Genomic DNA, 25,662 nt, shown 5'->3' on the forward strand with positions numbered 1-25,662 from the left:
TGTACTAGTTGCAACAGGATCCGGAACCCACCACTGATCCACAATGACCAGGGAATAGGTTTCAATGAATTCAGGAGGGTTTTTTGTAGATTATGTATGCACAGGTTTCTCCTGGATGTCATTCTTTGCTTTTATAATAGCTCTCCTTGGAACTTATATCTCTTTTTAATTTTTCCTTGTGACTTTTTACTGTGATCAGTGGGTGAATGAGTGCTGAAGAAAGTTTAAATATGTCAACTGTCATCTTTGAATTACTGCAAAACAGTAAATACTTTTGAAAATAAAATTGTAAAATTGCTTTTCTGAATGATCTTGTGATTTCATACTTGGCAGCAATTAGATCTAACAATCATGATGTCTTATGCCAGAACACACCCCATTAATTTTGGGGATTGTGCATGCCTCCTGATTACAGGTAGTTACAACCACAATTCAGCAATTACTGTTGTTAAGTGAGACATTTGTTAAGTGAGTTTTGTTGACATTTTACGACATTTCTTGCCACAGTTGTTAAGTGAACCACAAAAGTTCTTTACTTAGTAACATGGTTCTTAAGTGAATCTGGGCTCCCTATTGAATTTGCTCTCACTCTTGGGACACGGCCACCGTCCTAAATATGAGTCAGCTGCCAAGCAGCTGATTTTGATTGCGTGACCCTGCGGAAGTTCTCAGTGTGAAAAAAGATCTTCACTTTTTCCAGTGCCTTTGTAACTTTGACTAGTCACTAAATGAACTGTTGTAAGTTGAGGGCTACCTGTACTTCAATTTTCATACACAATGAGAAAAAGTTAATACTTCTGCTTCTGATTTGTACAGTAACCATTCTCCATTTCATGTGAATTCTGGAAACTATGGTTTGTACAAACTATCCTTATCAAATTAGAAACTTACTTTGAAATATTTATTTACTTATTTCTTCATTCATTCATTCATTCATTTATTTGTCAAACATGTACAAGATAACAAGTATAGGTATGAACATAAACATGAACAAAGGAAGTAAATGCAAATAAATGGGGACAGTAAGACAGGGAGAGTAGGCATGCTGGTGCACTTATGCATGACCCCTTAAGAATTATCTCTTAAGAATGGGGTGAGGTGAGAGGTGGATTCCTACCAGTTCGGACCAGTTCGGCCGAGTAGGTAGTAACTCGACCTGCCACACCCCCAAATTGGTTCTGTTGGTGGCGCCTTTGCTTCTGCGCAGAGGTTTTTTTTTACTACTGCGCATATGTGTGTAGCGTGCATCAAGCACGCGCATCCAAAGCGCATCTCTGAGTGAACCGGTAGTAGCAGAAGCTGGAACCCACCCCTGGGTGAGGTCCATGGTAAACAGTTTGAGATTGAAGTTTGAGGCTGTAACAATGGAGTCAGGTAGAGCATTCCAGGCGTTGACCACTCTGTTGCTGAAGTCGTATTTTCTGCAATCGAGTTTGGAGCGGTTTATCTTGAGTTTGTATTGATTGTTTGCCCGTGTATTATTGAGGTTGGAGCTGAAGAAGTCGTTGACAGGCAAGACGTTTTAGCAGACAATTTTGTGTACTATGCTTTGAACAAACTACATATTGATTTGTTAATTATGGTTTGTGCAAAGGCAAACTCTTGGTATATTTGGATGAAACGGGAAACCACTGAAGCTTCATTTCCCTTTCCTTCCCCCTCCCTCTGCCTCCCTCTCCCTCCCTCCCCCAATAGGTCAGACCTATGCACTATCTTTCCAAAAATGCTTTTGAATCGAGATAGCTATTTGAAATTGTTTTATTTAATCACAAGTTTTGTGACATCAAGAGGTCTCAAATTATCTTCCCTGGTCTATAATAATTAAGAGGTATGTTCTTTGTACTGCAGAAAACTTTTTAGAGTTCTGCTCTTAAACATTCATAATAGTTAAAACTAGTCTCTCCATTTTCCATACTCCGAAAGAAAACAGATTCTATTTTTCTGAGAACAAATCTGCAACAGTTTTGCACATGTTAAATACAGCAATCTAAATAGTGGATCTCTAACACCATGCTACTGATAAAACCTGATTTGAAACCTTCCCCTTTTATTTATGCACTTCTAGTGATTGTTTGAAAAGGACAGTATTTGTATGAGGAAACAACTTCTCAGCATGTAAATTAGCTGTTTTGCTTACCAGAGTCCTTAGGTTGCCATCCCCCTCCCTGCGTATTGTATGGGGTGAATAGCTTTGCTTCGTTTTCTATTCATAATGAGCCTTTGCTTCATGATCTATTCTAGCACAATCTTGACTGTCTTTCAAAGTCACTTGCTAATTTTGGAAGGCAACATTTCTCTCTCTATTACAATGCTCTGATTCTATTCAGCGGATTGCTGGTCCTATGGGGAGAAGCCAGGAAATCGCCCAGTATTCTGCTTTACACAAAGCAACTGCTATGGGTGAATTATGCTGCATCTGTAATTAATATGGCCAATACAGTACAGTGGATTGTTTGGAGGAATCTCAAGGCTAGCTCCCCTACACTAGTAGTACGCCAGGAGTCAACTGTAGTCTTAATATGTAGCTTCCTTGCTGCGTTTCTCCATTTGCTAAAGCACTGAACGAATATATGCAATAGGAAACAAAGGAATTAGAATCAGTCCAATCAGCAATTAATTTTAATAGTTACTCAATATGTATTCTTTACTTTGTCCCAGTCCTGCCTTTTGTGCAGTATATGTATTGTATACATATATATTTATAGTTCTGTATATGTGCACATATCAGTGGTGGGTTGCAGGCGGTACGATCCGCTACGCACATACCAGTGCCTGCCGGAAGCAGCAACCACCGTACCGGAACCGTGCTTTGGAGTGCCTGTCCGCCCACCCTTGTTCCTTACCTGTATTTGAAGGAAACGGGCATCTGCGCGCAGCATACAGCGCCTGCATGACACTTCACTGAACAGCGTAGCGTCGCAGGTGGTGGGTGCATGTGCAGCACGTGTGCCCATGGTGCACGCCTGGCTCCCGTTGCAGCGTACCAGTTGCAACGGGAGGCGAAACCCACCACTGGTCATATATACATACTGTATGTATACTAGCATATTATATGCATCTAGTAAGTTAGGTGGGGTGAGCTCCCATTACTTGCCCCAGCTCCTGCCTACAAGCATGCAAATGAGATTAGCTAAATGCCTATCACTTTTATGGGAAGGTAATGGCATTCCGGGTTCCTTGGCATATCATCATGTGGGCCACATGACTATGGAAATATCTTCGGACAATGCTGGCTCCCTTGGCTAAGAAACGGAGATGAGCACTTCCCTTAGACTTGGACATGACTGGAAAGGGGAAACCTTTAGTAAGTTAAGGTACAGGTAAAGATTCCCCTCACACACATGTGCTAGTCGTTCCTGACTCTATTGGGCAGTGCACATCTCCGTTTCAAAGCCAAAGAGTCAGCGCTGTCCGAAAACGTCTCCGGGGTCATGTGGCTGGCAAGACTAAATGCCGAAGGCACATGGAATGCTGTTACCTTCCCACCAAAGGTGGTTCCTGTTTTTCTACTTGCATTTTTATGTGCTTTCGAACTGCTAGGTTGGCAGAAGCTGAGACAAGTAACAGGAGCTCACTCCATTATGTGGTGCTAGGGATTCGAAACGCCGAACTGCCGACCTTTCTGATTGACAAGCTTAGCGTCTTATCCACTGAGCCACTGCGTTCCTCTTTTAGTAAGGAAGGAGCGAGCAATCACTAAGAGTCGTTTCATCCTTGTTAAAGAGTGGATTCAATCATAGATTGAGAAAGTGGATATTATCTGTTCTAATAATGTCACCCCTTCTGTTTGGAAGGATTCAATTTGAGAGGAGCTTTCTTTCTTATAAATACAGTAGATGTCCTTATTCATCCCTACCAGTTTCTGTAAAGATGGGAAGGTGTTTTCTGCATAATTAGTCAGGGAACTAGTTGCTGTTAAAAGGATTAAAAAAAATTTTTTTTTGGTAGATGGCAATGCAGAGCTGTCTGCTTGCAATATGTCCCCATTGCCAATTCAAGAAAATTAAATTATTCTGCCACACTGATGCTGTTGCCAAAGGGTGTGTTGTTATTTGCTACAGAGTGGCAAATTAAGTGGCATCTTCTGGCTTTGACTCCTTCTCCTCTCCCACAGATGTCATCAGCCATCTTTTAATTGTCCTGCAAAAGGATGGGCAGGTGGTGAGTTTATACTGATGACTGGACTACTTATGGGTTTAATCATTCAGCTGGGACCAAAACAGCTGATCTTCTGAGTTTGGGAGAGTGTGTGCTGTTGCAGAGCAAGAGAGGCGCTCCTATGTTTTGTGTAACCCTCCTCAATCTGGCAGATTAATGCTGGGCTTGCTTGTGTTGTAAAGAGTGGCAAAACAGGAGAGGCTGCCCTCCTTCATTATTGTAATTGGCTGAGAGGATAGCCAGGTAAGTACCAGGAGTGGACTGCTGGGGGTTCAGAGGGGTTTGGGAGAACCTCTAGCTAAGATTCTGTGCAGTTCGGAGAACCCCCAAATCCCACTCCTGGCTGGCCCATCCACCGCACCTCTCCCTTCCCAGGAGTCCCCATGCAGCCTGTTTTGGGTGCAGGTAAGTGCAGGGCATGCTTGGAGAGGGCGAAAAATGGGTCTACTGGATGTTCGGGAAGGGCCTCCGGAGCCCAGGGAAGGCAACCCACCCCCCCGTTATTCAGGAGATGGCTAGGCCACTCCCACCGTGGCCATGCCCACCCAGCAACTGAGCAGAGAACCCCTTGCTAAAATTTTTGAAGCCCACCCTTGAGAGTAGCCATCTATCCTTGTTTCTCCTACTATCCTCTCAGCCACGGCAGCTAATCCCCAGGCTGAGGGAGCTGCCAGAAAAAGGAAGAAGCTGACTTTCCATCACTTGTTAGCAAGCTAAAAGGCCCCGGTGGCACTGCATGCTGAAGTAGGAGAGAATCCCACTTTGCCACACACCCTCCCAAGGCCTATCAGCTGTTTTTTGGGGCTATTTTAAAACATGGGTTTAGTGGTCTTCTGAAGTAGAAGTAAGCCCCAGATCAAATCACAGTTCAAAAAAGGAACAGTAACTGCCAAGCAGGGATGGGGTTTTGTCCTGTAGAGAGTGTCAAATAAGGAAAGCTGGCTGTCTCCAAGTTTACCCCTTGTACTTGCTCTCATTTGTCAACTGCTGTTAGGGTTGATCCAAGTTTCTAAGCTAGGAATTGGATGGGAGACTTGGCAACTACAGTGAGAGAACCCAGCTTGAAAGAACCAGCTTCTCCAGTTACGCCTAGCCCATAGGGAAAGGACCCTATGATCCTGTCCCTAAAGCAGAATGGCCCCAAGAAGCAGTGCCCAAGGATTGGAGAGGAGAGGGAATCCTGCTATAGATTAAATTGACCAACAGGTGTAAGGCTCTCCCACCTGATAGGACACCTGTATGTGACACCCATGAAGCCATTCAGCTTCACTCATGACAAAGCCATTCATATTCACATATGACAAAGCTACTTTGGTTTTTTTTGCCTGCTTAAAGAATAGAATAGAAATTTAGAAATTTAATTGGTTAGCCGCTCCCTCTCCGCAAGGGACTCGGGGTGGCGTACAATAAAATATACATACATACATATAAACATAAAAATACACACATATACATACATATACATACATGCATGGAGGAGGTAAAGAGAGGATCCTACTTTAATCTTGGAAAAGCTAAGGAGAACTCAAGCTTGAGGTTGGGGATGAGATGAAGCCAACACTGTAAAGATGCGTCAGGAAAAAGAAGAAGTGATTGATGCATTTATTCATTAAATAAATATATTTATCCACCCAATTCATACAGAGATGACTCTAGGAGGTGTACATTTAAAAAATACATTAAACAAACATAAAAATCCCATGGAAACATCCCCCTGCTCCATGTGAGAACAACACAATCAAATCAATACTTGATTGGCTCTGTCTCCATTTGTTGTCCCCAGGTCTACTGACAAAAGCGACAGGGTGTGGTCCAACCATACCTCAGAGGCAGCTATACTCCATAGAGAAGGGACCACCACGAGAATGCCCCTTTTTAGGATTCTACCAAATATACATCCCTAATTGCTGGGACCTATAACATACCCTGGCTTCCTGTTCTGGTGGTCTGGGTAATTGTAATGGGGTGAAGGGGCACTTCAAATAGCCTGACTCGAGCTGTGAAGGTCGTTAAAGTGAAATCCAACGCCTTGAATTATACCTGGAAACAGATCAGCAACTAGGGAGCTGCCAGCAGAGTTGGACAGCAAGGAGGTTGGAGAGGAACATGGGCCAGTCCTGGAGTCTGGGGAAGGCTCAGACGAGGGCTCTGCGTCAGAGGCAGAGAGGGGGCCAGGGCCATCTGGGAGTTATGTGCTGCCTCCGGAGCCTCCAGAGTCCGATAGCAGTGAGGTAGAGGAACAGGCTCCACCTGTTCCCAGTGCGTGCATGCGCAGAGCTGCCAAAAGACAATAACAGTTAAGAAAGAAGGGACGGCTTGGGAGTAAGGCTTCGAGGTGATTGGCCCCTCTCATAGAACATAAAGGAGAAGTAAAGGCACAGGAGCCTTTGCAGGAACCAACTTGGTTCATGCTGGTCAGTTTACCTTCTGAAGCTCTGTTTTGACTCTTTGCTCCATGTGGCCTTGCCAAGCGAATTGCCAATTAAGTCCTTGGCAGCGTTTTAAGGAAGATAAAGGTTGGTGCTTATCAGCCTTATCCCAAAGGACTTTGGCAGCCTACTGTAGGACTCTTTACAACTATTTGGGACTCATTACCGGCTGTAAATGAACATAATTCACAGCCTTTGAAATAAAAAGAGGGTTTTTGGGACTAAGCGTCTGCTTTTCACTGTGTCAGGAAGCCTGGGTCAGAACAAATTGCTACCTGCTCCTTAACTAGGAGTTGCAAATACGGGAGAACCTCCAGATTATGTACCAGGTCAGTCTGAGATTGTTGCAACTCCACCCATGACCAAAGAGGGTAATTCTCCAAAAGCCAAAGAGCCACTAACTCAGAGCCATGTTTTAGCCTGTTGCTCCCCATCCAGACCACCAGCCACCGAGAGAAGGCAGGTGTAGCGTCACTTAACTCACCATGGGCAGAGGTGTACAGCTAAGGATCGTTGGCATACTGGTAATATCTCATCCATGGTGATGGATGATTTCTCCCATTGGGAGAAAATATGTCGAAATACGTTCAATGTAGTTATTGAACAGGAGAAGAAAAAGTACTGATCCTTGAGGAACCCTGCAAAGCAGGAGCTGGTTGTCAGTTCTCTCAACCGTGATCAACACCATCTGAGAATGATTTTTGGGAGAAGGAAGTGAACCAGGACAACACAGTGCGCGTGCACACGCACACGCACGCACACACACACACACTCCTGGAACTGTTTCAGAATATAGACCACGGATACCACGATTGATGGTATCAACAGCTGCTGAGAGGTCCAGTAGAGTGAGAATGGACATGGTATGGTCCCTCTGTCTTGCTTCCACCACAGATAATCAAAAATCACAACCCATACTGTTTCCATCCCATATCTGGGCCCTTATTGAAAGGGGTCCAAATAATCTCTTTCATCCACCTCTGTTTGTGCCTTGGTTATGCTCATGTTGGAAGCCTCTGAATACGCATTTTCTGTTTGCCTGACATCCTGGAACAGCTTGGCTATTTTGGCATTAAAAGGGATTTAAATACTCCAGGAAAACAAACGAGATTTATTTGTAGGAGCTGGCAATGGCCTGTGGCAATTGTTTCCAAGCTAAACAGAATGTATTTATTTTTCCTTTTTCTTTAGCTTGATTTCCAACATAAATATATACTTAGGAAGAAACGTCATGATTGATTTATAAACTATGACTTGGTAAGTACTGCACGGATGGCTTTACAATGACCATTCTTGAAAGTGTCGTATATGGAAAGTTGAAAATCCATTATTGAGGGAACAGCTTCTTTAACGAAGAAGGTTCTTGGCTTTCTTGCCAAGTATGTCTTTCTTATTCAGCTGAATTGTTCTTTGATACGAAGAGGATGATTACATGCAGTTATACTATTTCTTCTTTTTTAAAAAAGAGTTATGAGAGCCTGCTTATATCAGACCATATGACTCACAGAGTCCAATTCCCTTTCTTCCCTTAATGCAGTGTTTCTCAACCTTGGCAACTTTAAGTCCTGTGGACTTCAACTCCCAGAATTACCCAGCCAGCTGGCTGGGGGATTCTGGGAGTTGAAGTCCACAGGACTTAAAAGTTGCCAAGGTTGAGAAACACTGCCTTAATGTATTCCCAAATAATAGATGACTGAACTGTAATTCAGTAGTACCTTACTGAGATCCCTTTTTCCAAGGTGGAAATTAACTCCTTTGGGGCCACAATTACTCCTTGTTGCCTTACAAGGCCTTGTAATTTCTACAAGTAGTCCTCCACTTACAACAGTTCATTTAGTGACCATTCAAATTTATAACATCACTGAAAAAAGTGACTTATGACCATTTTTCATAATTATACCATTGCAGCACCCTCCATGGACATTTAATGTACATGTGATGTGTGAATGACTTAACCTCATGATGGTGAACCTATGGTACGTGTGCCACAGGTGGCACGCGGAGCCATTTGTCAGGACACGCAAGGCATTGCCCTGTCAGCTGACTTCGGCCTTCTTTTGAGGCTATTTTTCGCCCTCCGGAGATTTCAGGGAAGCCTCTGGTGCACGAAAAACCAGCCCTACGGGCAAACCGGAAGTTTGGGAATGGACTTCCAGTTTGCTCGTAGGGGCGTTTTTCGCCCTCTGGAGCATTTAGGAGGCTTCCCTGAAGGTTCTGGAGGACGAAAAATAGCCCTACAAGCAAAGTCCGTTCCCAAAGTTCCGGTTTGCCCATAGGGCCGGTTTTTCGTGCTCCGGAGACTTCAGGAAAGCTCCTGAAGCCTCCGGAGGGCCTCTGGGGGGGGGGAGGCTGTTTTCACCCTCCCTAGGCTCCCAGAAAGCCCCCGCTTTTGGCACGCGAGCCAAAAAAGATTCACCATCAGTGACCTAACCTATTTCAGCCAAACTTTATATTGCTGTGGGAACTGAATCTATGTTCAGTGCTTGAAAAATGTTTGGATTACAATTTTAAGAAACAAAAACATTGCATTTATAAATGAATTCTCATTGGAGAGAAGTATTTTAAATTATATGATATAAAGATACATACATACATACATACATACATACATACATACATGTCTTGGCGTATTCGGGGTCTTTTCCCGTGTAAGGTTGAGAGTATCTTGGCAGCATTTCGACGAGGTCCCACTTGCTATCTTCAGGCTGGTGCCTTTGGCTTCGTGCTTGTGCAAGCAAAGTGTGATCGGAGCTGCCGTCTTTCTATAAATATTGGTGTGTCTGTGTGTGGAGTGCGGGCTTTGTTGCTGTAAGCGGGTTGGTCGGCTGTGTTGTTACATCTTGATTTAATCTTACACGGAAAAAGACCCAAATACAACAACACCAGCATACCTACACCCGTGAAAATCTACGAATACATAGACACACACACACACACACCCCAAATTCTTGTAAGACCAAATTCTTAGTGAGAGGGTACATATAATAGCATTGGGAATCCTCTATCTGCATTCATATTTTACTTGTGTGATATTTGAGTGATAGATTGCTTCAGTCAGGTTTCCTTTATTAGTCAAGTCTTTGGTGACATTGTCAAGGATTACTCAGAGGTTACTTGTGGTTTTTGAAGGCTGCCTTACAAAGGTTTGCAAAGTTCACAAAGTTGTGGCTTTATGTGTTAGCAGGGAGTCCTAACAATCACCTAGCGATTGCATGTTGGCAAGTGCTTAGTTTCTATTGATAAGATTTGGTTATAATGTTAACTTATTATTTATATATATATATGTTTTCGTAGATTCGTAAGCCCACAGCTTGAAGATGGCAGGTGTGATCCTGCCGAAACGTTGCAAAGACAATCTCAACCTTACACGGGAAAAGACCTCTTTGCTTATTTCTGACTTTCACCGAGAGGAGCGTTTTCGCCTCTCTTTGCGAGAGGAGCGTTTTCGCCTCTCTTTGCGAGAGGAGCGTTTTCGCCTCTCTTTGCTTATTTCTGACTTTCACCGAGAGGAGCGTTTTCGCCTCTCTTTGCGAGAGGAGCTGCAGCTGCTTCTCTCAGTGCAATATCTTGAACCGAAATCTCATTTATGGGAAGTAACTTTTCTTTACAAATTACGAACGGGTTAGGGTTAGGGTTAGGGTTAGGGCTTTACCCTAACCCTAACCCGTTCGTAATTTGTAAAGAAAAGTTACTTCCCATAAATGAGATTTCGGTTCAAGATATTGCGCTGAGAGAAGCAGCTGCAGCTCCTCTCACAAAGAGAGGTGAAAACGCTCCTCTCGGTGAAAGTCAGAAATAAGCAAATATTTCGGACATACACCAAGCGAGATTGGTGAATGTCGACATTCACCAGATTTCGGACTTTCACCGTAACATACATACATACATACATACATACATACATACATACATACATACATACATATATATATTTGTGTTACAACCCCTGGTATGCCTAAATATGGGAGGAAGGTCACTACTCCCTCTTTCTGTCCTTCGGCTTCATCACAGAAGACCATGCAGGCAGAAAACCATATATTTTTATTTTTAATGTTGCCTTTTTTTTATATATTTGTGTTGTATTTGTACTGATAAATAAATAAAGGTATTAGTATATAAATATAAAGGTAACTAGTATATAAATATTAGTATATACTTTTCTGCATGTATTTCCTTATTAGATACCCTACAATTCTTTATAATTCCTAATAGAACTATAGATACTCTTTACATAATTTAACATTCTTAGTACCTCTTTAAAGACCAAGAACTCACTGGATCAAGGTGCTAAAATTCAGCCAGTGTGGTTTGGTGTGTAGCTTTTATATTAAATTTGTATGCCTCTGACTTGTGTCATACTAGGTCTGGGGGACTCAGAAACCTATTACCTAATTAGTGAATTAAGGTAATAGTGTACCTTAATCTTCCTCAAAGGATTACTGCTGTGGGAATTAAAAGAAAGGGGATTCTAGCCAAAAGAAAAAGAAAGAAAAAAAGCAGGATCTAACTGTGTTGGAGTAGAGGAGCAATATAGTGGAATAGGTACTTATAGGTAAAAGTAAAGATACAATATACTAATACAGTCATATCTCTGAAACACAGCATGGATGTACCTAAGTAGGATAATCACTTGGATAATCCTGAAAATAGGAGGAAATGACTCTCCAGATGAATTTCAAATAAATGAGATTGTAGAGACTTGTCACAGCCGTGCCTTTTGTGTGCATATTGTGTAAAGTATGTGTGCGCGTGCACACACAGGCCTACACATATATATCTATATGCATATACATATGTTGATTCTGTCTAAGTCATTCTAAAAACCCCTTTACTATTCCCATATCTGATTAGAACACACATTTTATAGGTTTAAAAAAATGCCTTTGTACACTTTAGGCACTATGTATTAGCAAAAATACCTCAGCTCTTTGGAGGATAAGGAGTTCCAATATTAAACAGAATAAAATATTAGTAATAAATAATATTTAGTAATAATAAGAAATTATTCTTTTGAAGTTAAATAGCTTTATCGTGGGGTATTCCAGGCAAAGATCTATAAAAATGGGCTGAATATTTGTGTGGACAATTCAGAAATAGGCACAAATTGCTTTTCTGCTTAAGTGAAAAAAAGGCCATATTTCCAGTTTTATAATGCTCATTCTAAGATTTCCTTTGTGACATTCTGCTTCTTCAAACTTCGCTGCTAGGAATATCTAGAAGCTTCAGCTCTTACCTGCAGTTTGGTATTACTAAATCTCCCTTTGATATAGTGCTTAGGGAAATCTGTATGATGACAGTGTGAAAGTGCTGAGGTATTAAGCAAAGTAATTGCTGAAGGATGTGGTTTTTCCTGTAGGTAAACACCACTCCCTTTTAGATAACATATACTGCTGACTTACATTCTTACAGAGCTGGGCTTCTATTTGTAAAAACACCCATCTTTCACTTACTATATTGAAAGTATAACGCTATTAAGTTCATACTCTTTCATGGAGTGTTACTGAAATGAAGGGGATTTAAGGTGAAAGGTGAGATACAGAGTTTGGCTTTCAAAAAAAAATTAGAAAGGCAGGTAGAATAAGTCTCCTGTTCCTGCCTGTTCATTGTGGTCCTTGTTCTGACATTTCAAGATTTAATTCAGCCTTTCAAACACTCCAAGCCTTTTCTGATAATTAATTATTCAGAACATATAATCCTCTATGACAGCATTATCTGTTCTTTAAAGTTATGAAAGCTATGGAAAGGCTAAGTTGATTTGCTGAAGATCACTGACGTGTTTCCACGCAGGAGAAAAAAAAAGACTTCTTCCTTCTATTTTGTTATTTGTATTTCCACACGTGTATTTGATCTCCATGTTCGTATTTTAAGAAATGTTTATCAATAATTAGTTTATAATTATCTTCCTACATTGCTCGTACCGGTAAAGCCCTCTCACATATTTTTTCCCCAGTTTCTATTCCTGTCAATTATAGTGTTACTTTTATTGTGTACAAAATATACTTGTCCTCTTTTGGTTTAATGTTTATGTTAATTTGGAAGGTTAAAGGTTTAAAGATGAAAATGAGATGCTGAACAACCAAAGATTTGGAATACATGAAAAATCGGAATGTCTTATGATCACCAAAAGAATAGTTTTACCTTGATCTGTATTTCTGTAGAGCAGAGGTGTCAAACTGACGGCCCATGGGACGGATGCATCACATATGCCACGCCCACTGCAGTTCCACAAAGGCAATAACGTCACGATACATCATGTGATGTTATGTGACGCAATCGAGTTTGATACCTGTGCTACAGAGGAAAGATTACCTAATATGTGGTCAAGTGTAATTCGCTGTTTGAAAACAGTGCTTTTTCTTAGATCTTCATTCCATTAAATTATTTTTTTCTTGGTAATGTTTGTTATCATTTTTTGTTACATTTCAGTATTCTTTTTCTGCATGTTAAAACCAATCATTTGATAGAAATATTAAGACGAGCATTGTTATGGATATATGTAGCTGTCTGACTATGTGATCAGTTAGATGTTTGGCTGCACCACTTATCGATAGATAGTTCAGCATAACACAGCATGGTCTGTGTTATGTATATGAGTAATAATTGCATGATTTATCCCAATAGGTGGGTACACTAATGAGAGCTAATAGGTAACCCAGCAGTTTCCTGCAATTCATATCCCATGGAAGTCCAGAGGCATGTTCATATAATTTCTCTCCAATGATTAATTAATTATGCCTTGTTTTTAATGTTTATTGTTTCAAGCCCTCTTTTTCTTCTGCTATATTAGACATACTGCAATTAAATTCTCCAAATTAAAGAAAGGAAGGAAGGAAGGAAGTAGCTGAACTGGATTTGCTACAGTAGAATAAACTAAAAGCATGTGAGATGAATTATATTTGGAATATGAATGAATGGTTAACTATGGGCTATTATTACCGTGGGTGTTTCAGTATCTGCCCTTCTTTGCAGCTGCCTCTTCCTCCTCTTCCCATTGATAAATATCATAGATCTTACACCTCACATATGATTTTCTTCTTAACAAAGGTGTTAGTAAACAAAGACCAGTATTGCATAGTGCCTGTGGAAAGAGCCTGGCATGTCCTCTGTTTTTATGCTTCCTTAACCAGTTCAACTTCATTGCATGCTCTGATCCCTTGCCATTGCAAAACCAGGAGAGAGTTCTGTTTTCAAATAATTCTGTTTACAAAGAGATTCAGGGTGGAGAGGTCAAAACAGATACAGCTTTGAATGCTCAAGAGTAGCGTCCTTAGTCTGTTGACATTGATAAAGTGATACAATTGCAGTGTTTACCCCCTGTGATGAACATTTTGACAGGTCATAGGCTTAGAGAATAACCATCTTGGGGTGATTCTGGTTTCTATACTCAAGACACGGCTAAAGGTTATCGCTGCTGTTTTCTGAAAACTCAGCAGGTGTATCCTCTGCGGAGGTCTTGTTTCCTGTTTATGCCAGAGGACGACAGGCTGAGTTTAACTGCCAGAGAGATGAGATATTTGTTGAGTTTAAAAAAAAGGAAAGACGGCAAGATGTAAACCTCACCATCCCAGATTTCCCCTTTGTGAAATGCCTTGCAATGGCATTTCAGGGCATGAAAAATAATTAGCTTTGTAAAATATATGTAGTCACTATAAGCATTTCGCCATTTCCTCTATTGCGCTTGGTTTTTTGTCATTGCCAAATGTTGTTGTCTTCATTGTGTGCGTACGGTACATATTTAAGCAGAGTGATTGGTTGAGAGCTCCAGTTTTGTTGCTGTCCCTTTTCAGCATGTCACTAGCTGGTGAGAAAGTGCTGGGGTCATAGCACTGCAGCAGAAATGGGACAAGCCCGACAGTTGTGCCCTATCCATAATTTCTAGGCTACTTCCTCTGCCTCTTCTCCTATACCCCATTGTGTCATAGATTAGAATGCATACAGAAAAACCCATCAGAGCTACGTTAGCTGAGTCACAAGGAGGAAGTTTAATTAAGGATATTTCGCCCCTTTCCTTTCTCTCTATTGACAATAAATTCCAGATTCCACTGTGCTATGTTGTGGATCATAAGATTAATTTCATCATTTCAGCCTGCTAGATTATTTCAGACCATTATACTATTTTATATCCTACTGTTTAACTTTTTAAGCTTTGTGCTAAAAGACCCACAGATCTTACAGAAGACTTGGCTGGACAATCTAGAACAGTGATGGCGAACCTATGGCACGCGTGCCACAGGTGGCACACGGAGCCATTTGTCATGTGCGCGCTGGCCAGCTGAATTCACCCTTTATTAAAGCCATTTTTCGCCCTCCCCAGGCTCCAGAGGCTTTATAGGAGCCTGGGGAGGGCGAAAAGAGCCCCCCGCCCCCCGGAGGCCCTCTGGAGGCTTCATGAGCTTCCCTGAAGCCTCTGGAGCGCAAAAAACCAGCCCTACGGGCAAACCGGACTTTCAGGAACGGACTTCCTGTTGCTCAGAGGGTTGTTTTGACTGCTCCAAAGGCTTCAGGGAAGCCTCTTGAAGGTCCCTGAAGCCTTTGGAGCGCTTAAAACGACCCTCCGAGCAAACCGGAAGTGACTTCCGGTTTGCTCGGAGGGTCGTTTTGAGCGCTCCGAAGGCTTCAGGGAAGCCTCTTGAAAGTCCCTGAAGCCTCCGGAGGGCTTCCGGGGCGGAAGCTGTTTTCACCTTCCCCATGCTCCTATAAAGCCTCTGGAGCCTGGGGAGGGCGAAAAAAGCATGCAAAAATGGGCAGGGGGGGTCGCGCCTGTAGTGCGCACATGCGCTTTGGGGGTGGCGCATTGCATTATGGGTGTGGCACGCCTGCACACGACCCCCCTGCGCTCCCCCCAGGTATGGCATGCGAGCCAAAAAAGGTTCGCCATCGCTGATCTAGAAGGTTGCTGGTATGACTCTGATGTGTCTACCTGCATAAGGAGGGCAGACAAAGTTAGTCAGGATGAAAGGGAAAGATACATAGCCACATCGGCATGAAATAGTCAATGCATCTCATTTGGGCTAGTCAATATAGTGTCACAGGGTGCAAAGAATAACAAATGTTTATATGGCTTGTGGCTGTCATTAGTATTGCTAATTTACGAGAGAAAGTATTGTACTAACCCTGGGGAACTAAGGACAATCTAGGCCTATCTTACTCTGGTCTGGGGATGAAATGAAGGCAATGTTGTAGGGGCACTGCAGAGAAAGGATATTGCCATACTTAGTTGCAACTAAAAAAAAGACTGTTGGGAACTAATGTTCCATAGTTTTTGGACTATAAGATGCACCGGAGTATAAGACACACCAAGATTTCGAAGAGGAAAACAAGAAAAAAAATAGTTTTTTGCACTCCCTGGCCCCCAGGAGTACTCTACAGGCCTCCCAAACGCCCCACACACCCTATTTTTACCCTCCCCAGTCCCCCAGGAGCCCTCTGCAGGCCTCAAGCAGGAAACCATTTCAGACAAATGGATGTCCAGTCCCTTCTTAAAAAACCCCAGTGTTGGCGCACCCACAATTTCTAGAGGCAACTTGTTCCACTGAATAATTGTTCTAATTTTCAGGAAATTTCTCCTCAGTTCTAGGTTGGTTCTCTCCTTAGTTCTTGATGGGGAATGAAGTAAAAAGTGACTGACTTGCTTTTTTTCAACTTTTTCATTTCTATTTGTTGTGGATCTGTATATGTGCTTTGCTAGCAAGATGAGTGCATGTTACCATCAATACAATACAATACAATACAATAGCGGAGGTCTTCTAGTCCAACCCCCTGCCTAGGCAGGAAACCCTATACCGTTCCAGAGAATTCTCAGTAGAGAATGTTTTTCTTAAGTACGCGGAAGAGAAAAGGGTGAGGTGGTTTAACGAATCTAAGTTCTCTTAGATTCAGATGCTCTTCTCACACAATTCACCTGAATGTATGTGAATGTGGTTGTTGTATCATGTTAAGGCTTGCTTGTTCTAGGGCTGTTCCTGCTCTTATCTCATCCTACCAAGAAAAATTTCACTGATAACAGGTGAGTCATATTTAAATTGGGTAGGAGAGACTATTTACCTTGGAACAAATGCTTCCTGGAGAAGATAATATTGAAGGGACTTAAGAAATGTTTTTTCACCCAAGTGCCTTTCTTTCTCCTAGTGGTTTCCCACAACAAGTGCACGTCTGTTTTTTTCAGATGACCTGAGCGTTGATCCATTGGTTTTGACTGACTGGCTTGTCATCCGAGTCTGACATTTGGGCTGGGAAAGAGTGACTGGATTATGGTCACCCAGCCCGCTTTCATGCCTGAGGCGGGACTAGAACTCATAGTCTCTTGGCATCTAACCTGGCCTTCCCCTGCTTAAATTGCCCCTTCAAATCATAACTACTAGTCAATATTGAGTGCCTGGTTTATGTGGTGATTTAAGAACCTTGTTCTTACAAATTCTAAGAAAAGAGGCAGCACATAATGAAGACAAGTAGGAAGAGTGAATTAAACACGTTTTTGGCATCTCATTTTGTACACATTTTGTTCCTTGTGTACAAGCTAGAGTGACTTTTCTTCGCCAACAGCCTGATTTTCTGTTATGTCAACTCCCCAGTTTTTTAATGTAAGAGTATGTACATTTAGGTAGACAGGCCCAGGTCAACATAGACATCCTGATTTTCAGCTGGAAATTGGACTGGAGGATTAACAAAAACTTGCTGGTAATAGATTGGTTTAAAAATAGACCTTTGGGTATCTCTATTGCTATCTCAAAGGTGGTTTCTTCAAGAGGCAACCGGACTTTCTGTTTTTACTTTAAAGACATTTCGCTTCTCATCCAAGAAACTTCTTCAGCTCTGACTGGATGGTGGGAAATGGAAGGATTTGAGTATAAATCCTCAACTTCCGCTGCCTCTTGAAAAAAGCACCTTTGGGACAACCATGACCTGGATGACTGAAATCTCCATAGACATCTCTATCGCTATATAGCAGCATGCTTTGGAATTTGTTAGAACAAAAGTGAGATATCAGCACATAAGGCACCTAAACAAATTACCTGATTGTAAGATACGAAACTCAAAGTGGGCTTTTCTTCAGAGGGATCTGCAGTAGAATTGTAGTCCATTACAGTTATTCAGGAAGGAGGAAGGCTCCTTACAAACTAATAGACTATCCACCACCACCCCACCCATGTTGCTAAAATTATACTATTTTCCCCTTGACATCACTGCATACAGTTTGTATGGTACATTGTACTTGTATGGCTTTCATTCAAAGAATAATCCTGCACTGTCCTTTCTGGGCGAACAGCATGAACAATGGCATCCTTAGGTTCTTCCTCCTATGGACATGAATGTAGATGTATAGAAGGGGGTATCCTTACCTGAAGGAAGCTGGTAAAGAGATGCCTTATAACAGGGGTCCTCAAACTTTGTAAACAAGGCGGCAATTTACGGTCCCTCAGACTGTTGGGAGGCCGGACTGGCTGGGTGAGTGTGGCTAGAGGGTCATGTGACTGGGTGGGTGTGGCTAGGTCATGTGTCTGTGTGGGCGTGGCCACTTTAACATCCCATTGACCAATGCACACAAATTAAACTTTAATTTGTTTTGCTCCTGGGGTGTTTTATTTGCTTTTGTTTGCATGTTGCTCTTTTGGTTGCCTTTTCTTTTTACTAGATTGTTTTTTCAGCTGTTTAGGAGTCTAATCGTCCACTTCAGGAAACTCAGTTTTGCAGCAATTCTTCTCAGCCACAAGGAGCTTGAAAAATCTCTCGCTGTCTCTTTCTCTCCCTCTCCTTCTTTCTCTCTCTCTCCCTATCTCTCTTTCCCATTTCTCTCTCTCCCCGCTCTCTCTGTCTATCTCTCTTTATCTTCTGGAGGTGGAGGAGGTGGAAAACGGGTCATTTTTGCCAGTTTTATGTCCTCCTGGGGCGTCGGTGTGCCCCATTTTTCACCCCACCCCCCCAGAAGTATTCTGCAGGCCAAAAACAGGCAAAAATGCCTCGGTTTATTGGCCAAAAATGACGCCAATTAGCCAGATTTTTGGCCTCCTGGGGTATCTGTGCATTCCGTTTTTTACCTCCCCCACCTCCAGAATGTCACTGCAGGCCAAAATTGTTGGTCTTACCTTTCAGTTCCAGCCCGTGGGGCTCACGAAAGTAAGTCCTGCACCCCCAAGTCCTGTGGGCGAAGTGATGTGGGCGGGGCAGCCTCATGGTCCTGCGTGGGCCGGATTAATGGCTTTGACGGCCCGCATACAGCTTATAAGGACCCATGCCTTATAAGAAGTGTTCACATAATAAGTATTCTATCTTTCAATATTGCATGTAAAATGTGGCGGTTTTGATCTTAGGATGCAATATACTTTTTCCTTCCAATAAATATTTCAATAAAAGAAAGAAAAGGTTTTTTTTTTCCTTTATAGTGAAATGCCCTGGTTTTAACTTCGCTGTCAACATTTAACATGCCACCTCTTTTGTGCCAACACCCAGTTTTATGCAACAGAGGCACAGCCCACTTATCCACATTATGTATCTTAGGTTCTCATTTTCTGCTGTAATCACACATATAATCCCTATAAGTAAATAAGTACATGGACACATAAAAAGACCATGTGTTTTTCTGCTTAGAGTAGGCCACTGGGAATTGCCTGTGTTTAGCAAGTCTGCGATTCCTAAAAGTGGTAGCATTGTTAGGAGAAACATCAGTAACACTGAATTAAATGGCGCTGAATCTTACTTTTTAGTTGTATGGTTTCCAGTACTGTATATATACATAGTACATAGTAGCATTTTCGAAATGAATGGTGCTTTCTCTGATTCTTTTTTTAAAAGTATGACATTTGAATAAATCTACAAAAGCAAATGGCGAATACAGGGAACTGTGAGAACATAATAACAAATTGTATATAGATCTGGGAAACCAGGTAAACAAATCTAACCATACTAATATACTTATGTAAGGCATTGGCTTTGTACAAACAGTATGCTAAACAAAATCAGTTGAACTCCTAGCAGCTGGATTTTCACAATGATTAGAATTAAGCTTGCATAAGATTTGTTTTTGTTTTGTGTTATAGTTTTGCATAAGTACATCCAGCCTATTTGATTAATTTATAGTTCACTGTATTATTGCTTACCCAGAAGGTGGATTAATTGAGTCATCACGTTATATAATAACCTCGTTGTGCAGTCAGCGACCTGACCCTCTTAAGGCTGGTCTTTTCTATGCTAACAGAACTGTGGCAGAATGGAAGAGTTAGACACAGCCTGCCATCTTACCTCCTAGATGAAAGAATTTCAAAAGAGAGGCAGTCATATTAAAGGGGAGGGGAGTTGAAATGGACTAAGAAGCTGAGAAGAAGAAGTTGGAGGAGAGTTGAAATTGTAGAAAGGAAAAGAAGAAAAAGCAGTAGTCTCAGGTTGCTGAGGAGGTCCAAAAAGGAATTGACATGGGTGTCGCTATACAAAGAAGACCCCACAGCAATGGATTTCAGAGGTCTACACTGTGAAAAATGCAGAAAGAAAGAAAAAATGCATCAGAAAGACAACCCCTGTGTTGTTAGGTGTAAAAAGGTTGTCAGCTAAGTTTTTTTTCTGAAGTTTTTAATTAACTCTATTGGGAATTTAGTAGCAGCTGCATTCTAGACATTCTAGACACAGCTTCTTTCACAAAAACAGTAATGTTGCTGGCAGAAAGATAGTTATTCTCTGGAATGATTATAGAGCAATTAAGTCATAAAATAATTTGGTTCTTCCAAAGGCAGACAGAGAAGGTGAGGCAGGTGAGGGTTTCAAGTTTTTTTAGAACCTCTTCTGTAGGTGTGGCCTGCTTTGTGGGAATGGCTTGCCAGCCATGTGACTGGGTGGGAGTGGCTTGCCAGCCATGTGACTGGGTGGGCGTGGCCAACTTGTAAAATGTGGTGAAACTCACTTAACAACGCTTTTGCTTAGCAACCAAAATGTTGGCTCAGAAACTCTGGCATTTGAAGCACGCAAGTCTTAAAGCTGTCAAGTTACAAGACCCTCGCACCCCTAACCCTTTAGAAAAAAAAATCAGAGGTGTTCAAACTTGACAGCTTTAAGACTTGTGGACTTCAACTCCCAGGATTCCTCCTCCAGTCATGTTGGCTCAGGAACTCTGGCATTGAAGTGTGCAAGTCTTAAAGCTGTCAAGTTACAAGACCCTTGCACCCCTAACCTTTAGAAAAAAACCTCCAGTGAGGTTGAAATTTGACAGCTTTAAGACTTTAAGGTTTAGATACGACTCTTAGAGGCGGGTGGGGTGATTGGTGAGCCAGCCAATCAGTGAGCGGTGAGTGGGGCAAGCGTGGTGCGGACAGGCGGGGGGAGGGATCTGGAACCGGTTCTAAACGGCACAGTAGATTTGTGGAACCTCTTCTATAGAAGAGGTTAGAACTGGCAGGAACCCAACCCTGAGGTGAGGAGAGCTATAGCTCTATTTTTATGCATTACTTGAATTGGGTTTGCTTAGATAGCAATTGAAAAATCAGTATGTCAGAGAAACTAACATCTTCCTACTCTTGATATACTCAGAATAAAGAAAAGAAACTGGAATGGTTCACAGGGAACCAATCTGCATGTTCTATCTTGTCTGATCAATCCCGAGATTGCACAACAAGAATAGTTCTTACCATTTTCTCTCCAGCCTTATAAAGAGATATTTTAAGCAGTCTTGTGCAGCTGTGATAGTGCAGGGATGTCAAACTCAATTTCGTTGAGGGCCGCATAAGGGCTGTGGTTGACTTGGGAGGGGAGCATGGCTGACTGGGTGGCCGTGGCCAGATGGGTGGGCATGGCCAGCTTGATGCCACTCCCCAAACTGTTGGCATGTTTCCTCTTCGCATTGGGTAGACCGGGCCGAAGCAATGCAGGTAGATTGGGCTGAAGCGATGTGGATCTTCTCCTTACATTTTCCAGGAGGGCCCCATGGGCTGGATTCGGCCCACAGGCCTTGAGTTTGACACCCCTGGTATAGTGCAATTTTCCCAATTTGGTACATTCTAGTATATTTATACAATTTGCATTATCCCTAGGTAGTATGCTGGCTTGGAGGGTATGGTGGAGTTTTCAGTTCTTCACATCACAATGGCACTAGTTTGGCACTCATTATTCTAGCTATAAGTCGGACAACCACAATAATGTTTTCCCTTTGGCTTTTCAGATGAATATGATCTGCTAAAATAAGACTTGATCCAAATGTGGCAACATAACACATTCTCCACATATTTAGCCGTAACACAGGGAACCTTGAAATTATCAGCTCCTCTCTAAGGTTGTACAAAAGTGAAAAAAGAAAAAGAAAAGGATGAGCGGTAATTAGTCTTACCCCCCTTTCTTTCTTATTATCATAAAGACATTTAGTGGGTTTGCGTAGGCTTATTATACCGTTGAGTATGAAAATTCAGGGAAGTAGGAAAAATGCATGATTTTGTTTAAAAAGAACAAGTTGAAAGAACAAGTTTGAGAAAAACACCAGGAGCCGTGAAAATTAAGCAGTGTAGGATGGCTAAGCGATAAGATCCCTTCTCCATTCCTAATAATATTTTTTTTTAAAAACTCAGTGGTTAAAGCTTGTCCATCAGCCTCATGCCATTTTTCTTAACGTTCTCTCCCCAAATATTTTTAAATAAAATATGCAATTACTGAATCTAATTAATGTGCCTTTTTTCCATTTAGTGGTACTCCAAAATATATTAGCGTAATCTTCTAGAGCAGTGATGGTGAACCTTTTTGACACCGAGTTGCCGGAAAGGGAGCGTGTGCGGGCCTTGCGCTTGTGCGCGGGGCACCCATCAGGGCTGCAACCCAGAAGAGGAGTTGCCCAGGGGGCATGCACACACTTGAAAACGAACTTCCAGTTTGTGGCATGCATATGTGCGCCAGCCAGCTAGTCTTCCAGTTACTGCTGCACATGCACACATGACGATCAGCTGCCCGGCACGCATCCTCACTCTGGAAAACGGAAGGCCAGCTCTTTCAGTTTCTGGCACTGCATCACGCAGAAAGGCCAGCTGACTGTTGTACACACCTGCATGCCAGAAACCCAGCAGAAGAACGCGACACTGTGCGTGCCGGGCGACACGGCTCCGCGTGCCATAGGTTCGCCATCAGGGTTCTAGAGTAAGGCATTGAATGGTACATGGCACGATGCTACGAACAACAATCTCAGCATGGAAATAGAGCTCAGCACATGGGTCCAGCAGGTTGGAGAGAGAGAAAAGCATTTATTTACCTGGACAGTCCCTGCAGAAACAATATGTGTTTTACATTGCAAGAACTTGGGTCAGCAGCTCATTTGAGCAACAGGACCTGTTTTAAACCCAAACCGGGATAGCAATCTGTGCTTAGAAGGACTTTTTCTCACCTTGCCAGTTGACTTGATCTTGATGTAGCTGAAAGATATGGTGTGTGTGTGTGTGTGTTTGTGTGTGTATGCACCCACACACTGTTATATATACAGTATTCACCATGGAGAATAAACACCTTGGACAAAAAAAAGATTAAGTCGAAGTTCTATATGAATACAGTAACTTGCTTTCATTTAGTCAGTGGAGAAAGTACATAACCCAGTGGTGTAGCGTGGGGGGTGCAGGGGGGGCCGGCCGCACCGGGCGCAACATCTGGGGGGGGGCGCGCTCGCACTCGCAGCTCTCTGCTGTTGACTTGCATGTATTTCAAGGCTGAATTTGAATTGAATGAAGCCGAGGAACGCTTCCCACGTTTAATACAAAAGAGACGCGAGCAGGTCTTCCCCGGGGTCGAGAGCATGAAAGAGGGCCAAAGTTTTCTTCTGCAGATCTGGGTCTCTTGAAGACTGCTGGGCAGGGCGAGGGACGTTAATAACGCGATACGTTTAAATTAGAGCAAGTGAAGACCTCGGGCGGCTTTCCTTTTCCTATTTTACAATACAATACAATACAATAGTAGAGTTGGAAGGGACCTTGGAGGTCTTCTAGTCCAACCCCCTGCCTAGGCAGGAAGCCCTATACCTGCCTAGGCAGGGGGTTGGACTAGAAGACCTCCAAGGTCTTTTTCCCAGAACCGAGGGAAGAAAATGATTCTACTTCGGGCCTATAGAGGGCGCTGCGAGCTTTGCTAAGGAGGACGGCTGCTTCAGAGCTCCCTTCATGTCCCGAGTCCAGTGGCGTAGCGTGGGTTGCCACGGGTTAGGGGGCGCAAATTACTTGCCTTGCCCCGGGTGCTGACAACCCACGCTACGCCACTGACATAACCCATTGCATTTGATCCATAAAGGGAGCCTATTCAAAACTAGGCGTGATCCTTCTACAATTTTTCAAGGAATTCTTTTTATTTCATTTGGCTCCTGCAGTGCCAGGTTTGTTGCTTATTTATTTTTAAGGAAGGGAAAAAAAAGATTATTGAGTTAAGGCATCCGGATAATGTGATCCAGAAAAATGCAAAGCAGAATTCCATATGAGCACAAGGAGAGCATGCCTGAGTTTCATAAGATTTTGGATTTTGTTAATTAGTTTTATATTGGTGAATCTTAGATAACATGAATAAATCCTATGCCCTGTTAGCCTTAAACTAGAATGCATTCTAAATTTATTAGGATTATCAGGATCTCTACATGAGGATCTGATTTATCTAATGGTGGCTAATTTGGAAATGGATGGAGGCTATACCCCTTCATACAATGTGTAGATGTTCATATGCAATTACCCCTTTTATCTTTTTTTGTGTGTTACAGAAAAAGGCATGGCAGACAATAAAGACAATTGTCAATTTGCCAGTCATCAGTCCCTTCAAAAAGCGGTATTCTTGGGTGCAGCTGGCTGGTCACACTGGTGAGAACTTTCTTTCTTTAATTGATCTACTATAGTAGAATATAATTAAAAATTATGATTGAAGTTGAAAACTTTGAATCTCCCTGCAGAACTCCTAGTTATAAAGAATACTCATAATCAGAGCTGATAATTTATTTCTCAATATTCAGATCAAGAGTGTTTACATAATTCCTTCTATCTAAAAATCCATACTGGATTTTGAGAATTAATAACCATGCACATTTAAATAATTACATAAATAAAGGTGGACTTTATTAAAATATTAGATGGGTCGGTAAACCATGCAGTTGGATGATGGGCTATTTGGGAGTATGGTCAAGGGTTGGCTGCTGGGGGTTTGCAGGGGTTCGGGAGAACCTCTACCTAAGATTCTGTGCAGTTCAGAGAATCCCCAAATCCCATTCCTGACTTGCCCCGCCCTCCCAGGAGTCCCCGTGCAGCCCGTTTTGGATGCAGATAAGTGCAGGGCGTGTGTGGAGGCTTGTGGAGGGCAAAAAATGGGCCTAGTGGAAGTTTGGGAAACAGGCCCATTTCCATCCTACAGAGGGCCTCCGGAGCCTGGGGAGGCCGTTTTCACCCTCCCGGAGGCTCAAGGAAAGCCTCCGGAGCCTGGAGAGGGCAAAAAGCCCCTCCCACCCACCATGGTGCAGGAGGCCAACTAGGCCACGCATACAATGGCCACGCCCACCCAGCAACTGGGCAGAGAACCCCTTGCTAAAGTTTTTGAAGCCCATCCCTGACTATGATGCTGTTCCAACGTTACCGAAATCTCACAAGAATCTTGAAACCTCAGATTTCCTAACATCAAATTTTCTTGCTTTTAAATATAAAAGTGACCATAAAACCTCTCTCAAAATTCACCATGATTTAATTGGCCCGTGATTTAAAAGCACGTTTTATTCTCATCCATCTTTCGATTATCCAAACATGACTTATGCTTTGAATTTAAAATTTGTAGAGATTTCAGAGTTATTCTTTCCAGCTTCTGGGGTAGGAGTTGGGGGAATTACATGCTGACATAATGGCTACTTTTTCTCAACAAATTATTTTGAATTGCTTCAAAATGCATGCTGCATTCCAAAGGTCAGCTTTTAGCATATGTCCCATTAACCCAAGCTTGTTCCTATATCTACTCTTGTTTTATACACTCTAATACCATTGGCCACTGTTTCAGTTATGATCAGTTCAAGTCATAGCAGTAGGACAGTGTATTTTTAATCACCGGATCTGGCTCCTGAGTCATTTCGTAGCTGCTTCTGTGAAGCTTTTGTGCAGCCATGTGTATCTGG

At 42.4% G+C, this 25,662-nt stretch overlaps 1 protein-coding gene across 1 annotated transcript in view; it reads left to right on the top strand.

Moving 5' to 3' along the window:
* ITPKA (inositol-trisphosphate 3-kinase A) overlaps positions 1 to 25,662 on the top strand; it is a 58,551-nt gene that overhangs the window by 20,184 nt on the left and 12,705 nt on the right. The window contains exon 2 of the mRNA XM_081935737.1: positions 24,277 to 24,373. Coding sequence (XP_081791863.1) covers positions 24,277 to 24,373 — 97 coding nt within the window. The remainder of the gene's footprint in view (positions 1 to 24,276; positions 24,374 to 25,662) is intronic.

The sequence above is a fragment of the Natrix helvetica genome (assembly GCF_964273705.1).
Source record: "Natrix helvetica genome assembly, chromosome: 1".
Classification (NCBI taxonomy): Eukaryota; Metazoa; Chordata; class Lepidosauria; order Squamata; family Natricidae; genus Natrix; species Natrix helvetica.